The sequence below is a fragment of the Puma concolor genome, chromosome E2 (assembly GCF_028749965.1).
Source record: "Puma concolor isolate L17-30 chromosome E2, mPumCon1.1.hap2, whole genome shotgun sequence".
In the NCBI taxonomy this organism is placed as follows: Eukaryota; Metazoa; Chordata; class Mammalia; order Carnivora; family Felidae; genus Puma; species Puma concolor.
In genome coordinates, this window is record NC_141681.1 from 56,214,017 (window position 1) to 56,230,198 (window position 16,182).

Here is a 16,182-nt window from a genome sequence, read left to right on the forward strand (position 1 = left end):
CTGCCTTCTTTTGGGTTCATGATAATTTTTGTTTCTTAATCATTCTGCCTTTGCCCTTGACTCGTTTGGAAAATATGCACTCTGTTCCTGTTCCCTTAATGATTACTTTAAACATGGATTTTTTTTTTTTTAGGTTTTATTTACTTAAAATTAAAGTTTCTTTTTTTATTTTAGAGAGTATATGAGCAGGAGAGTGGGGCAGATACCAGCTGCTTCCAGTTTTTCAAAACTCAGGGACAGAAGAGTTGTGATTACTCATCACTCTTAAATCTCAGTATTTTGGGGGGGTACCTGGGTGGCTCAGTCAGTTAAGCTTCCGACTCTGAATTTTGGCTCCTGATCTCATGGTTCGGGGGATTGAGCCCAGCATTGGGCTCTGCACTGACAGTGTGGAGCCTGCCTGGGATTCTCTTTCTCCTACTCTCTCTCTCTCTCTGCCCCTCCCCTGCTCATGCGCACACACTCACTCTCTCTCAAATAAACGTTAAAAAAAATAATGGAAAAGGAAAGGGAGGATTTAGGGAAATGGTGAAAAGGGACCTTGTTTATTCTATAGACTTATTTAACTTTTACACCACACGTATTGATATATTTAAATCAATTAAATCAGAGTGGCAGAAGACAATTTGTGTTAAAAAAGAATATTATCCCAAATGGCTAAAAAGTATTACCAGATCCGTTTACACATACCAGCCAAGTTTTTTTTTTTAAGTCTTGTTTAGTTTTAAGCCTAATTACTTCCCTTGCAATTTAGAAGATATACAAAAATTTACAATGCTGGCATTTCTTGATGGATTCTACACCTACAAACAAGAATTTTATGGTATACGATTTTCTTTCATGATCTTATGAAACCTGAAACTCAGGACATACATGTGCTACAAAAATCCTCTGGACACAAAATCACATACATCTTGGACCTTTCTTAAATTACTGCTTTGACTATTCCATATATTCAAACATGAAACAAAACTGTCTTTTAGCATACTGCAGTTATTTGCTCTTCTTGACTACGTCATGTTGTATTTTTTATAAATAAATGGTAATGTGACAGGAACAGAATTTCTATTATAAAGTTTATATGTAAGCAACTGGCCCAGTGTCATTACATTACACTAACTCTCCTTAATAAGTATTATCTGATGCACAGTAAGTTTTGGACTTCATGCCAGAGGCATCTCTTATCACAAGTCTTCAGTCAGCTATCTTCTTTGGTGTGAAAGCTCATTTGTTTGGAAGGTGTTCCAGGATTCCCAACATTTACGAGTTTTTTTCTTCCCCCTCAGTGAAAACTATTATATGATGACCCCTCAAACACACCTGTTGCAGCCAAGTTTTATTTCTGTGTGACGTATAATGGGATTTCTCTTCTAGAGAACAGATGTTGACTTTTCACCTCATTTGTAGGCCTTTCCCTAATGAAATTAGGCTACACTGGTGGTAGATGGTTTTCCATCTATGCAGTGAATATATTCACTGCATTTAAAAGGCCCCTCCTGGATAAGTTTTCTGGAACTGACAAAGACCAAAATTATCCTAACGTTCCCTGCATTCAGAGGGTGTCCTTTGTGTGGATTCTTTTGTATTCCGTGAGATCTGGCCCTTCACTAAAGTCTTTCCAGCGCTGTGTTCCCAAGATTTCTTTCCTGTGTGAATTTCCTCATGTGAAGTGAGAAAGAACTTGACAGAGAATGTTTTCCCACACTCATTACAATGATAAGGTTTCTGTCCCACGTGACTTCTCTGATGAACACTGAGGTATGATTTCTCAAAAAAGGCTTTCCCACATTGAGTGCACTGATATGGTTTCTCTCCTGTGTGGCGTCTCTGATGTCTGATGAGCTGTGACTTCTGGTTGAAGATCTGACCACATGGAACACACCCATAGGGTTTCTCTCCAGTATGGCACCGTTGATGGATAATAAGATGGCTTTTTTGGCGGAAAGCTTTTCCACATTCATTGCATCCATGGGGTTTCTCTCCTGTGTGAATCAACTGATGTCTACTGAGCATTGCCATACTGCTAAAGGCTTTCTGGCATTCGAGACATACAAAGGGTTTCTCTCCTGTATGCGTTCTGTGATGGACAATGAGCATTGCCTTTCGTATGAAAGCTTTTCCACACTCACCGCATTCATAGGGTTTCTCTCCTGTATGAGTTCGCTGATGGACAATGAGATGTGACTTGTCTATGAAGGCTTTTCCACACTCACTGCATTCATAAGGCTTCTCTCCTGTATGAATTCTCTGATGTGTTATGAGGGATGACTTTTTATTAAAGGCTTTCCCACATTCCTTGCACTCATAAGGTTTCTCTCCTGTGTGAGTTCTTCGATGAACGATAAGCTGGGAGTTGTCTATAAATGCTTTTCCACATTCACTGCATTCATAAGGCTTCTCTCCCGTATGGATTCTCTGATGTGTTATGAAGTGTGACTTTTTATTGAAGGCTTTCCCACATTCCTTACACTCATAAGGTTTTCTTCCTGTATGATTTCTCTGATGTACAATGAGCTGTGATGTGTGTACGAAAGCTTTTCCACACTCATTGCATTCATAAGGCTTCTCTCCTATATGAATTCTCTGATGCGCCAGGAGATGTGAGTTTTTACTGAAGGCTTTCCCACATTCCTTGCATTCGTACGATTTTTCTCGTGTGTGAGTTCGCTGGTGAACAACAAGCTGAGACTTACTGCAGAAGGTCTTTTCACATTCTTTACATGCATAGGGTCTGTCTCCTGTATGAGTTCTTTGATGGATAAGTAGGTTTGACTTCTGCATGAAACCTTTCCCACAGTCACTACACTCAAAAGGTTTCTCTCCTGTGTGTGTGCGGTAATGCAACCTGAGCTTTGTCTTCTCTCTGTAGGCTTTGCCACACTCTTTGCATTCGTAGGGTTTCTCTCCTGTGTGAGTCCTGTGGTGTAAAATGAGATGATACTTTGTTCTGAAAGACTTTGGACACTCAAAACATCCATACGGTTTCTCTCCTGTATGAGTTCTCTGGTGCAGAGTAAGATGACATTTTGTACTGAAAGCTTTCTGACATTCAGGGCATCTGTACGGCTTCTCTCCTGTATGAGTTCTCTGGTGTATTATGAGCTTTGACTTATACCTGAAGGATTTGGGACATTCACTGCATTCATAAGGTTTTCCTTCTGTGTGAATTCTGTGATGTCTTTTGAGATTTTTCACCGTGCTGAAAGTCTTCACACAGAAATTATGTTCACTGTACTGGGCTGAAGTATGGCAGGTTTCATGTGGAGTATGGAAAAATGATTTCCCATGGCCACTTAATTCATTGGAATTCATTTCTGCAGAATTTTTATTCTGAAGTTTTGAATCTGAATATTGTTTCAAACGTATTCCTCTTGAGAAACACTGAAGGGGTCTTTCTACAAATGGAACAAAGTTTTGCTCAGAGAAAAATTTTTTCCCAATGCATTATTTTCATTATTGCTTAACAGATTCATCATTCTCAATATTTTCCTGATACTAATCCTAAACCTGCCACATTACTTCAGGGAAAAAAAAAAAAAAAATCCTATCATTATGAAATGGAGGGGGATGGAATCTCAAGTCCCTATCTAAAGAGAATGGAGAAAGTGACACAGCAGGTGCACAGAAGTCAGAGGCATCCAATAAAAGAAATAGATAATAAGTAATGAACTGAAGGACATGGGTGTCATCAAATTTTGGAGGGAATCTATGAAATCTCTAGAAGCGTAACAGAAGGGCTATGTGGGAGTGCCTGGGTGGCTCAGTTGGTTGAGTGTCCGCAACTTCAGCTCAGGTCATGATCTTATGGTTTGAGGGTTCAAGCCCCATGTTGGGCTTTGCACTGACAGCGCGAGCCTGCTTGGGATTCTCTGTCTCCCCTTCCCTCTCCCCTCCCCTGCTCACTCCCTCTTTCTCGAAAACAAACATTAAAAAAAAAAAAAGTATACCTCTTTAAAAAAAAAAAAGAAAGAAAAAGAAGGAGAGCTAAGTGAATATGGGTAAGACATGGGGAAAGTGGGTTGTGTCTCACAAGCTGCAAAAGAACAACTGAGCCAAAAAAGAAAGACCGAATGAAACAGGCCAAGATCTGACCCAGAGCAGATAAAAGGAGGTACGTCTTCTCTGAGGTGGCTAGCAAATGAGTCATACACGGTAAGAGAAGGAAGCACCATTCACACTGGTGACCTCTGTTCACTCAAAGTCACCTCTAAAGGTTCAAAGATGATGAGAAAAAAAACCCAAAATAACAAGGGTCCCAAAGCACCAAGATCAACTGTCACTTGGCTTCCGCTAACTCCCACTGCGCTGGTATACTCACCTGGACTACACGAACTTGGGAATTCTCTCTCTACCAGTCCTTGCACTCCTTTCTCCACAGGAACCGTTGCTTCTGGCCAGGGAGCGTGATAACCTGTCAAGGGGTCATCACAGAGAACTGAGCAGTATTAGGGCCTATCGAAGGAAAGTTCTGTTTTAGGGAACAGACAGTAAATCTCAGCAGAACACAAACTCTTTATTCCAAAAATGAAAATAAGTACCGTCACTGGTCATAAGGAAAGTAGGTTCTATCACCTTTCCAAGTCCAAAATCACTAAGGATATCGGAGTACCCATAAATTGTAGCAATGGGGGGGAAAAAGGGGCAATTAATGGGCTCATGCTGAGATATGTAGGAAAGTCGTCTTTACCCAATGACATTAGGTTGCTGTAATTTTCCAACATCACGTCCCGGTAGAGGTTCTTCTGAACAGGATCCAGTAGCTCCCATTCTTCGCAGGTGAAATCCACAGCCACATCACTGAATGACAATAAGCCCTGTAATAACATAACCCTTTTTGATCTGGAGTTAATATAACGGAAAAAATGTAGGAGACAGATGTTATTCTGATTATTTTTGCTATAGACATTTATAAACAAGTATTTCTCCATGCCTAGTTTTGATTTATGCTTTGTGGGCTAATGACTTCATTTAAGCTATCCTTTCTGCATTCTTCATTCACTTCACTCATTCATTCACCCATGCGAAATGTTGCTAAAACTTTGCCTAAAAACCATCTGCAGCCCACCTTAGGAGTGTTTAATGTTGGGGCGCCTGGGTGGCTCAGTTGGTTAAGTGTCCAACTCGAGCTCAGCTCGGGTCATGATCTCACGGTTTGTGAGATCAAGCCCCGAGTCGGCTCTGTGCTGACAGCACGGAGACTGGTTGGGATGGATGGACTGATTGATTCATTCATTCATTCTCTCTCTCTCTCTCTCCCACCCCCTGCCCCTCTCTGCCCCTCCCCATTCACATGTGCGTATACTCTTTTCTCTCAAGTTAACTTTTTAAAAATGAGTAATGTTACCTACTGTAATAGGAATACATATGCACTAAAAAAGGAAATAAAGCATAATCCAGCCTTCATGTAGCTTCTGATAGTGCAGAGTGGCAAGTACACTCCTTGACAGAGTTGACATACGGGAAGACATTATGGTTTAAGGGTTACAACAGAAGTATACTCAAGTTAAAACATGGGCACAAGTTGGTGGAGAAATAACAGTCCTGAAGAAGTGGTCAAGCTAGAGCTACATCCGGTATGTTTAGTGGTGTGTCCCACAGTAAGAGCTAGAAGAGGTGGGAGCCATGGGTCTTCCAAAGGGAGGACGAGTTCAAAGTGTTAAATCCTGGGGAGCCTGGGTGGCTCGGTCAGTGGAACAGCTGACTCTTGATTTCAGCTCAGGTCATGATCTCACGGTTCGTGGGTTCAAGCCCCAAGTTGGGCTTTGTGCTGACAGCGCTGAGCCTGCTTGGGATCCTCTCTCTCCCCCTCTCCTGCTTGTGCTCTTTCTTTTTCTCTCAAAATAAATAAAGTTTAAAAAAAAAAGTGTTAAGTACCATACTGGCTTCAAGAAACTGCAAAAAGTTCAGCGAGACAAAAGAGGCCAAAGAGAACAGATGCCCTGGGCACAGGCAGCAACAGACCTTGGAGCAAGTGTTTATATTTCCTATAGACACTTGGTAGACACTATAGTGTTTTTCTTTTTTCTTTTTCTTTTTTTTTTAAGTTAGTTTATGTATGTAATCTCTACACCAAATGCAGGGCTTGAACTCATGACCCCAAGATCAAGAGTCACATGCTCTTCCAACCGAGCCAGCCAGGTGCGCCTGCAGTGTTTTGCATATACAAAAGTATGTTATGCTCAGAATTACCTTTTAGAAATTGACTGTGCTACATATTAACTCATGATACAAAAGCAAACAGAAAGCACTTACTGTGTATTGCTCTAAACACTTCATATGTGTTAACACAATGATCTGCACAATGACCCTTAGGTGAGCATTACTCTTCGCAAGTAAGAAGGTATTTTTTTTAAGTTTTCTAGCTATGCCTTTTATACCTCCTACATTTCCTTAGGAAGATGACCGTTCACTGGGTCCATACTCTGGAGAAGGACAGGAGAAGAATACCCATCGATATTTGAGGACACTTCTTCACACTTAATGCCTGGGAAATATTTACTCAAAAAGTTCATGTGCTTCCTCCTTATATACAAAGTAAATCCCTTTTTTAAAAAATGTTTATTAATTTTTGAGAGAAAGAGAGACAGACAGAGCATGAGCAGGGGAGGGGCAGAGAGAGAGGAAGACACAGAATTGGAAGCAGGCTCCAAGCTCTGAGCTGTCAGCACAGAGCCTGATGTGGGGCTCGAACTCACAAGTGGTTAGATCATGACCTGAGCGCAAGTCAGACACTTTAACTAACTGAGCCACCCAGGTGCCCCTATACAAAGTAAATCTTATGTTTTTATTCTTTTGTGATGGTTTCCAGTATTACCACAGATATGTCTGCAACTCAGCTCTGGATCCCACTGCTTATGTGGCAATGTTCCAACTGTTAGCACCTTGCAACATGTGACATGCAGATTAGCTAGAACTCCCTTCCTCATTGGCTCCTCTGGATCATTTATTCCGTCTCTGGGTCTAAGCACATCTCTCCCAGCTGCAATGTATCTATATACATAGTTCACTTTGTGTAGTGTTTTAAATCGTTAACTAGTTAATTAGTTGTCACACAATGTTACATTAGTTTCAGTTGTATAATAGAGATTCAACAAACTATAGTCATGTCATGTTCACTGCATGTGTAGCTGTCTAAATACAACACTATTACAATATCATTGATTACATTCCCTATGCTGTACATTAAAAAAATTTTTTTTAATTGTTTTATTTTAGAAAGAGAGTGTGAGTAGGGAAGGGGCAGAGGGAGAGAGGGAATTTTAGGCTCTCAGCGTGAAGCCTGATATGGGACTCGATTCCAAGATCCTGGGATCATGACTTGAGTGAAATCAAGAGCCGGCCGCTCACCCGACTGGGCCACCCAGGTGCTACCCTATGCTGTAGCTTTTATGCTCATGATTTCTTCATTCCAAAATTGAAAGCCTGTATCTTCCACTTCCCTTCACCCATTTTGCCCAACTCCTCACTCCCTTACCAACTCTGGCAAGCATCAGATTGTATGCATTTTTATAAACCTCTAGAAATATGGGAAATAAACAGCTCACCTGGGACTTGGTCATTTTCAGCATTCAGGTGTCTCCGGTGTCAAGAGTATCCTCAGTAAGGATGAATTTCTAGACTCGAGATCTACTTTTTTTCCTTTATAGGAAGTGCCTCATTCTGGGAAGGCAGCATCTATGGATTCAAAGAAAGATTTGTTTGGCGTGGAAATAATAATAAAAGCAAGCTCCTGTGCAGGCAAGGAACTGTTTTTAAGCGTCTTCTTTTCTCACTTAACCCTCACAATCCTAGTGGCTAGACTATAATTATTCCATTTGAAAGAAAAGAAAGATCAAACCCCTAACTAAAAGCCACACGGTAACTGGTGGACCAAGGATTAAGACGCAAACCCTCAGAAATGATAGAATCTGATTCCAGGGAAATTACCAGAATGATGAATCATCCTTTCAGCCTAATCAACTAAAAAAGAAGGGGGAAATATCTAAAACAACTATTTTCAGACACAGAAGTCAGAGAAGAAGGGGAACATTGGTGAGCTGAGACTCACTGCCTGGAGACCTTCTAGGCCACAGTTGGGGAGAAGGAACCCAAAGAGTCTAGCAGGCTTGCTGAATTAATGATAAACAAGTCAAAGTCTGAGGAAGCAAAGATGACAAGCACTTGCCAGGCAGTATACCAGAAGAGAGAGAGGGAAAACTCACTCTGCAGATGCACAGAGGGTTCTTTTGAGTCTCTGGCTAAGGTCTAATGAACTGTGAGGAAGGGAGAAGGTCCGACAATTCCTGGAGCTCACACCAGATCAGGAACAGCCAGTGTTCTGACTAGCCTGGGTGGAAAGACCTTCTAGTATGCCTGTTTTTCAAATGTGCAGAGGTCTCAGGAGAATATTACCTCAATAATGGGGACAAAATAAGACCAAAAAGACTCTTATGGCCCCACCTAAGAAAGCTTAAAAGAAAGCCTCCAAAGAATCAAAACTCTTTCAGAGTAACTTGGTTACATCCCAGAGCAAACCTCAAAAGTAGTGAAAGGAATCAAAGAAAATCTTGCAAACAGTGTGAAGCTGACGATATGATATCCAATCAAAAATGACCAGAGATGCAGAGAAGCAAGGAAATATGACCCACGGCTAGGGGGGAAATCAAGCAAGAGAAAGAGACAAAAATGGCCAAAGGGAGAGACCTGGCACCCAGTACGCTAAAAACGCTATCATAGGCACACCTGGGTGGCTCAGTAGGGTAAGCTCAGGTCATGATCTCATGGTTTGTGGGTTCGAGCCCCATGTCAGGCTCTGTGCTGACAGCTTGTAGCCTGGAGCATGCTTTGGATTCTTTGTCTCCCTCTATCTCTGTCCCTCCCCTGCTTGTGCTGTCTCTGTCTCTGTCTCTGTCTCTCTCTCAAAAATAAACATTAAAAAATTAAAAACAAATGCTATTATATATATACTCCATATATTCAACACATTAGGGACAAGCATGAACATGATGAAAAACTTTAAAATGTTTAACAAATGTGACTGAAACACTAGGAGGACATTTACGTTTACCTCATACCAAAATTAACTCAAATAGATTACAGTTGTAAGAACTGAAACTGTGATACTTCTAGAAGAAAGCACAGAAAAAAATTTTTAAGTTTATTTATTTGTTTTAGGAGAGAGAAGAGAGAAGGGGGAGGAAGCGGGGCAGAGAGAGAGAGAAAGAGAGAATCCCAAGCAGCCTCTGTGCTGTCAGTGGACATGAGATCATGACTTGAGCTGAAATCAAGAGTTGAATGTTTAACTGACTGAGCCATCCAGGAGCCCCAAGCACAGACAAACTTTAAGTGATCTTGGATTAGGCAAAGATTTATTACAGGGCACAAAACGCACAATAAAAAAAAAATTGATAAATTGGACTTCCTCATTACTAAACATTTTTGATATGCAAAAGATAGTTGTAAAATGAAGGATGAAGCCAGAGGAGGTTAGAGTAAAACATTAATGAAGTGCATACTTGATTGAAAGACTTCTATGTAAAAAATATGAAGAACTTTTCCAACTTCACAAAAGAGACAATCTAGTAAAAAAAGGAACAAAAGATTTAAACAAACACTTCCTCCCAAACATAGACAGCAATTAAGCACATGAAAAACTGTTTTAGGTTACACAACGAAAGCAAATTAAAACCAAAATAAAATATTGCTACAAACCTGTTAGAATGGTCATTTATTTATGTGTTTACATATGTGTGTATATATGTATTTATTTATTTATAAGTAAGCTCTAGGCCCAATGTGGAGCTCCAACTCATGACCCTGAGATCAAGACTTGCCAGGTGCCCCAGAATGGCTATAATTTAAAAGACCGAGGGGCGGTCTCAAATACTTATCTCTTGTTGAGACTTTATCTTCACACAAAATCCCTGCTGGATCTCTTATGTACTCCGAGCAGTGCTGACTGTTAAATAATTAATTCTGGCTATGCAAAATTAATTTACCACAGAGTAATGTAGAGATGCCAGGACATCCTGGAAATACTTGGACACAGTTTATTACTCTCAATATCACACTGCTGAGAACTCTGAAAGAAAATACAACTCTGTGTCTTAGACTGTAGGAGAACTGAAGAAAACAACTGGATTTCAAAGACAATGGGAGAAAGAAATTTATAGGCCAATTGCATTTATTAGCTTCTCTATAAAAACCTGAAATAAGGGACTCCTGGCTGGCTCAGTGGGTAGAGCATGCAACTCTTTTGTTTTTAATGGTATTCTCTTTTTTTAATGTTTATTTATATCTGAGAGAGAGAGACGAGTGAGTGCACATGAGAGGGGGAGGGGCAGAGAAAAGGGAGACAGAGGATCCAAAGCTGAAAGCACAGAGCTTGATGCAGGGCTTGAACTCATCAAGCACAAGATCATGACCTGAGCCGGAGTCAGATGTTTAACCGACTGAGCCACCCAGGCACCCTGAGGATGCAACTCTTGATCTCAGGGTTGTGAGTGTGAGCCCCATGTTGGGTGCAGAGATTGCTTAGGAAAAAAATAATTAAAAAAAACCTCGAAATAAAATGCTAGATAACTGTATCCACTGGTATGTAGGAGGTACATACTAGGAAAACTGAATACAGAAGAACTGTACTACGCACAGCTGACTTTATTCCAGTAATGCAAGGATAGTTTATTTTTTTTTTTTAATTTTTTTTTCTTCGTTTTTATTTATTTTTGGGACAGAGAGAGACGGAGCATGAACGGGGGAGGGGCAGAGAGAGAGGGAGACACAGAATCGGAAACAGGCTCCAGGCTCTGAGCCATCCGCCCAGAGCCCGACGCGGGGCTCGAACTCACGGACCGCGAGATCGTGACCTGGCTAAAGTCGGAGGCTTAACCGACTGCGCCACCCAGGCGCCCCGCAAGGATAGTTTAATAAGAACCATTTAATTCTCTCAAAAGATGAAGAAAAGAGATGTCAGAAAACCCCAAGCCACTCAATTAAAAAAAATATATTACTAAACTAGAAATAGACAAGAAAGAGTATCTACAAAATAATCCACAGCACATTTCTTTAAACTCAGGGACATGGATAACCTCTCACTGAACCTTTAGTCAAAAATGTACCACAGATCAGAACCTGAGCAATAAAATGGGCAAAACCAATTGAAAGAAGACTGGAAAAACCCAAAACTGTCATTATGCAACTGTTTTGAGATCAATATAAACATCAATTGGAATTTCACATTCAAAAAACAACTAAGGTTTAAAAGGGGTTATAACCAGTATTCACAATACCAGCAAAACCTATGAAGTACCTGGGGGGAACCTGTGCAAGGTAACATTATAGCAAAAGAATGCAAATTGTAAGCAGTCAAATGGAGAGAGGGACAAGAGGGTGAGGTTCGGGAGGATCCCAAACCAGAAGTTTCCATTGTCCTATCCTCTGGGAGTTGGGACACATTACTTATCCATCCAGCATATCCACGAGTGCCAATATGTAGGGTATTGCCACCACAGAGGTGCATCTGAGTTTCAGTGTCTGTAGTTTTTATTAGAATTTCATTAATCAGTAAGCAGGACTGATTTAATCACTGGCCATTTGACTCAGCCTCCAGCACCACTACCATCTTGGAGCTAAGGCTGGTCTCACCAGGCTCAAAGCCCCCACCCCCTAATCGCATGGTTGGTCTTTCTGGCATAAATAGCCCCATGCCAAGTGTCTTCATTGGCATAAACTACCCATAGACCCACCATGAATAATAACAGGGACACGCCTGTCACTTAGGACATTCCAACAGTTTAGAGGCTACCTCCCAGGAACTGAGGACAAAGCCCAGGCAAATGGTTTATCACAAAATACCTAGCAAAAGACTAAGTTTCTAAGTACGTGACTATTCTCTAAAATGAGTAAAGACAAACTTGTAAGTTTTAAAATTGGCCAACGTAATATATAAAGATGTTGAATCACTATGTTGTACACCTGTAACGTTGTTGTATCAACTGTAATGAAATTTAAAAATTAAAGTAAGTAAATAAAATAAAACTGGCCAATGAACATATAAAAAGATAATCGGGGCACCCAGGTGGCTCAGTTGGTTAAGTATCCGACTCTTGATCTCGGCTCAGGTCATGATCTCACGGTTTTGTGAGTTTGAGCCCCACATCAGGCACTGTGCTGACAGTGTGGAGCCTGCCTAGGATTCTCTCTCTCCTCTCTCTCTGCCCCTCCCCAACTCATGCTGTGTCTTTCTCTCTCTCAAAATAAATAAACATTAAAATTAAAGAAAAAAGATAATCAACCATCATAGTTATGAGAATAGTACATATGGAGACCACAACGAGAGGACTTTGACACCCAAAAGATGGTCAAAAACAAGAATGAAAATACTAAGTGTGGGAAAGCTTACTGATCAACAGACACTTTTACAATACTGATGAGAGAGTAAGGTGGTACAAGAGAAATTTGGCTTTTCCTTCTAGATGAAAATTCATCTATTTTATGTCAGAAATTATACTTCTGGGCTAGACTATATAGATTCTCACAATGACCAGGAGATATATAAGACTTTGGAACTTCACTACTTTTAACAGCCGAAACCCAGAAACAATACGAATGTCCAACAGTAGGAGAATGGATGCGTGAACTACACTATATTCATGCAATGAAATTCATTTTTTTTTTTTAATTTTTTTCAACGTTTATTTATTTGTGGGACAGAGAGAGACAGAGCATGAACGGGGGAGGGGCAGAGAGAGAGGGAGACACAGAATCGGAAACAGGCTCCAGGCTCCGAGCCATCAGCCCAGAGCCTGACGCGGGGCTCGAACTCACGGACCGCGAGATCGTGACCTGGCTGAAGTCGGACGCTTAACCGACTGCGCCACCCAGGCACCCCACAATGAAATTCATTTTAATGAGCCAAACTTACATGCAAGATGGATGAATCACAGACTTTTTTTTTAATTAAACAAAATTGGGGGCACCTGGGTGACTCAGTCGGTTAGGCGTCCGACTTCAGCTCAGGTCATGATCTCACAGTCCATGAGTTTGAGCCCTGCATCGGCCTCTGTGCTGATAGCCTGGAGCCTGCTTCTGATCCTGTGTGTCTCTCTCTGCCCCTCCCCTGCTCATGCTCTGTCTCTGTCTCAAAAATAAAAACATTTAAGAAATGTTTTTAATAAATAATTAAAAAAATTTTTTTTTATTTTAGAGAGAGAGTGCAAGCAGGGGAGAGGGGCAGAGGGAGAGAGCATCTTAAGCAGGCTCCAGGCTGAGCATCGAGCCTGACACAGGGATCAATCCCATGACCCTAGGATCATGACCTGAGCTGAAATCGAGAGACTCAGATGCTCAACTGACTGAGCCACCCAGGCACCCTCAATCACAGACTTGTAATGAATCAAGAAAAGCAAGCCTCAGAAGACCACATTATAAGATCCTTATTATAACACTTACAAACTAGAAAAATTAAAGAGTGTACTCTTATGGTATTCATAGACGTGATAAAATTATAAAAGTCAAGGGAATACTACATACTAATTTGTGAACAGTAGTTCCAAAGTTTGGGAGAGTTAAAAGGAGGGACTAGGAAGATGAATAAGCATGGAGACTTTTCCATTTTTAAATAATCAAATATGACCTTTAATTAAACAAAACTATAAAGAAAAGCTGAGGTTAATCACCTTTTTCTAAATGGGGCTATCACACTAGAAAAAACTCATAAAAGGATGATACACCCAGTGTCACTAAAGATGTAGAAAAGCCTGGCACAGAGTGTGTGCAAGCATTACATAATGGAACATTACTGGGGAGTTTGGTAAAACTAAACCAGAAGCCTTTGAAATATGAAATATGCAGTTAAGCCGGCCTACTTTTATATATTAAAAAAGGAAAATAGGGGTGCCTGGGTGGCTCGGTCGGTTAGGCGTCCGACTTCGGCTCAGGTCATGATCTCGCGGTCCGTGAGTTCGAGCCCCGCATCGGGCTCTGTGCTGACAGCTCAGAGCCTGGAGCCTGTTTCAGATTCTGTGTCTCCCTCTCTCTGACCATCCCCCGTTCATGCTCTGTCTCTCTCTGTCGCAAAAATAAATAAACGTTAAAAAAAAATTTAAAAAAAAAAGATAAAAAAGGAAAATAGATACAAAATATAATTCGGTTTAAAAATACATTTCAAAATAGTACAGACACTTTAAGGTGATTTTTATCCGCTTTTATTGATGATAAGTATATAACGATAACTTCCTTTTGTCAAGTACCTACCTGTTATGGACTTAATATTTATGTCGTCTAGGTGGCGCCTGGCTGACTCAGTCAGTAGAGCATGCCACGCTTGATCTCAGGGTCCCGGGTTGTGAGTTCAAGCCCTACCTAGGGCGGGGAACCTACTTAAAAAAATAAAAAAAAAAATTCACAGCCTCCAAACTCAGGATTAGTTGTGTATTTGGACACAGGGCCTTTGGGAGACAATTAGGTTTGATGAGGTCATGAAGGTAGGGCCCTCAGGAGTACCTCTGTGAGGTAGATACCAATTTGTCTGCATGGGAAAAATGCGAATTATAGATAGAACTTGGTACCTCACCCCAAATCACACAAACAAGTAGCAGAACGGACATAAAAAGCTAGGACTAACATGATTTCACTCGCATGCAAACACGCATACACTGGCTGACACGCGCACACAGTGTTCATGGCACAATTTTTAACAATGGATCTATGTATGGCAGGTATACTCGTGATCACTTTGCTGTTCTTTCGAGTTCTCTTTATGCTTAAAATTCGGTATGAAAAGCTGGGAAACGTAATATTTCAATGCTTCATACACACCCCAATGTCTGTCTACCTGAGGCCTCCTCGCGTGCCAACCCCACCCACCTCTCCCACGGACGCCAGGCTGCTGCACACCCTGCCCTTCGCTCCTGCACCTACTCACAGCCCCCCCCCCCCCCCCCCAGACAGCTATTTTCACAGGGTCACGAACCCCTCGGATGCTCGAACTCGGACCACAGGAACCCCAGACGACTAACCCCCAATCCTTTCCTCACCGACCGGACCCCGATGGGCCCCGGGCCCCTGGGTCAGTGGCTCCCCCAGAGCCTCTGTCTACGGCTTGGGGGCGCGTTCCGAAGCACACCTGTCACTGTCAGCAGGAATGGTCTCTCGTCCTAAACACTGATGCCAGCCGAAGACTCCGACAGCCTCCAAACCGCCTTAAACAAGCACCTTCCTACGAGCACCCACCGCAAACCGCAGCTCAGGTCGAGGAATTCCCACAACGAGGGACTCTGAAAGGAGCCTGCAGAAACCTCACAGGACCTCGACCGCGAATCTGTGACCTTACGCCGTGGGAACCCAATCCTCAATACGCCACTTCCGCTTCCGTTCACCTGGTGTGCTGGCCCGTGTCCAGAGCCATTACTCAGATTCAGTAGCACTTTGGAGTGAGCGATCAAGCCACAAACCCTCACTCCGGCCCCGGCTGGAATTACCGCTGGCTAACTCCGCCGCGACGATTTCGCTGCGTATTGGCGGGAGCGGCCATTGCGGATCGTGCCCGCCATCTTGCGTCGTGCGCTGTACGGAGAGCGAGATGGCCACCGTAGGCGACCGGAGTAGGCCGGCCAGACACGAAAGGTGCAAATCCAGCCCATCCTTTCTCCACTTTTCGAGACTTCTCATGTCCGGTTCTTCCACCTCGGCAGCGGCTGTCCGTGCGGTCGCGCATGCTTAGTAGAACCTCAGCGCTCTCTCCTGCAGTCTTCCAACCTCACCGGGACGCTAAGCCAATCACAGACCAGGCCTGAGCCGGAAATGGCCGCTCCCGCTCTGTCTCGTCGCCCTTTGGAAGCCGCTCTGAGGGCGCGGCCATATTGAGAAAGTCTGGATCCGTACAGGGAAGAGCGGACTTCAGGGCTGGGAATCCGGAGGCGTTCACGGCACATTTGAGAAAACGGGGATTAGGAGGCTAGAACTGGATCTGGAGGAGCAGGGGCGGTACGAGGAGAGCGCTCTGGATGTGTGCTTCGCGATGAGAGACGGTTGTGAAGCATTCACTGGGACCCGAGGTCCACGCCAGAAGATTAACTCTTGTATCCCGTGTCCCAACATAAACTGAGTACATTAAAGAAGGATCCTGTGTATCCTCGTTAGTCACAGCCCACCAGTCATTTGTTTTTGTGAATACCGCACAGATAATGATCCCAGCAGCATTAT

General features: G+C 42.5%; 1 protein-coding gene across 1 annotated transcript; it reads right to left on the reverse strand.

Annotated features, from left to right (window-relative positions):
- Positions 1-526: 526 nt before the first annotated feature.
- LOC112850850 (uncharacterized) lies at positions 527-15,747 on the reverse strand. The gene is given in 6 exon segments (XM_086688371.1): positions 527-1,623; positions 1,626-3,395; positions 4,319-4,411; positions 4,688-4,814; positions 7,545-7,674; positions 14,233-15,747. Coding segments are annotated over 5 exon segments (2,085 nt in total). The 5' UTR covers positions 7,569-7,674; positions 14,233-15,747; the 3' UTR covers positions 527-1,552.
- Between the last annotated feature and the right edge of the window lie 435 nt (positions 15,748-16,182).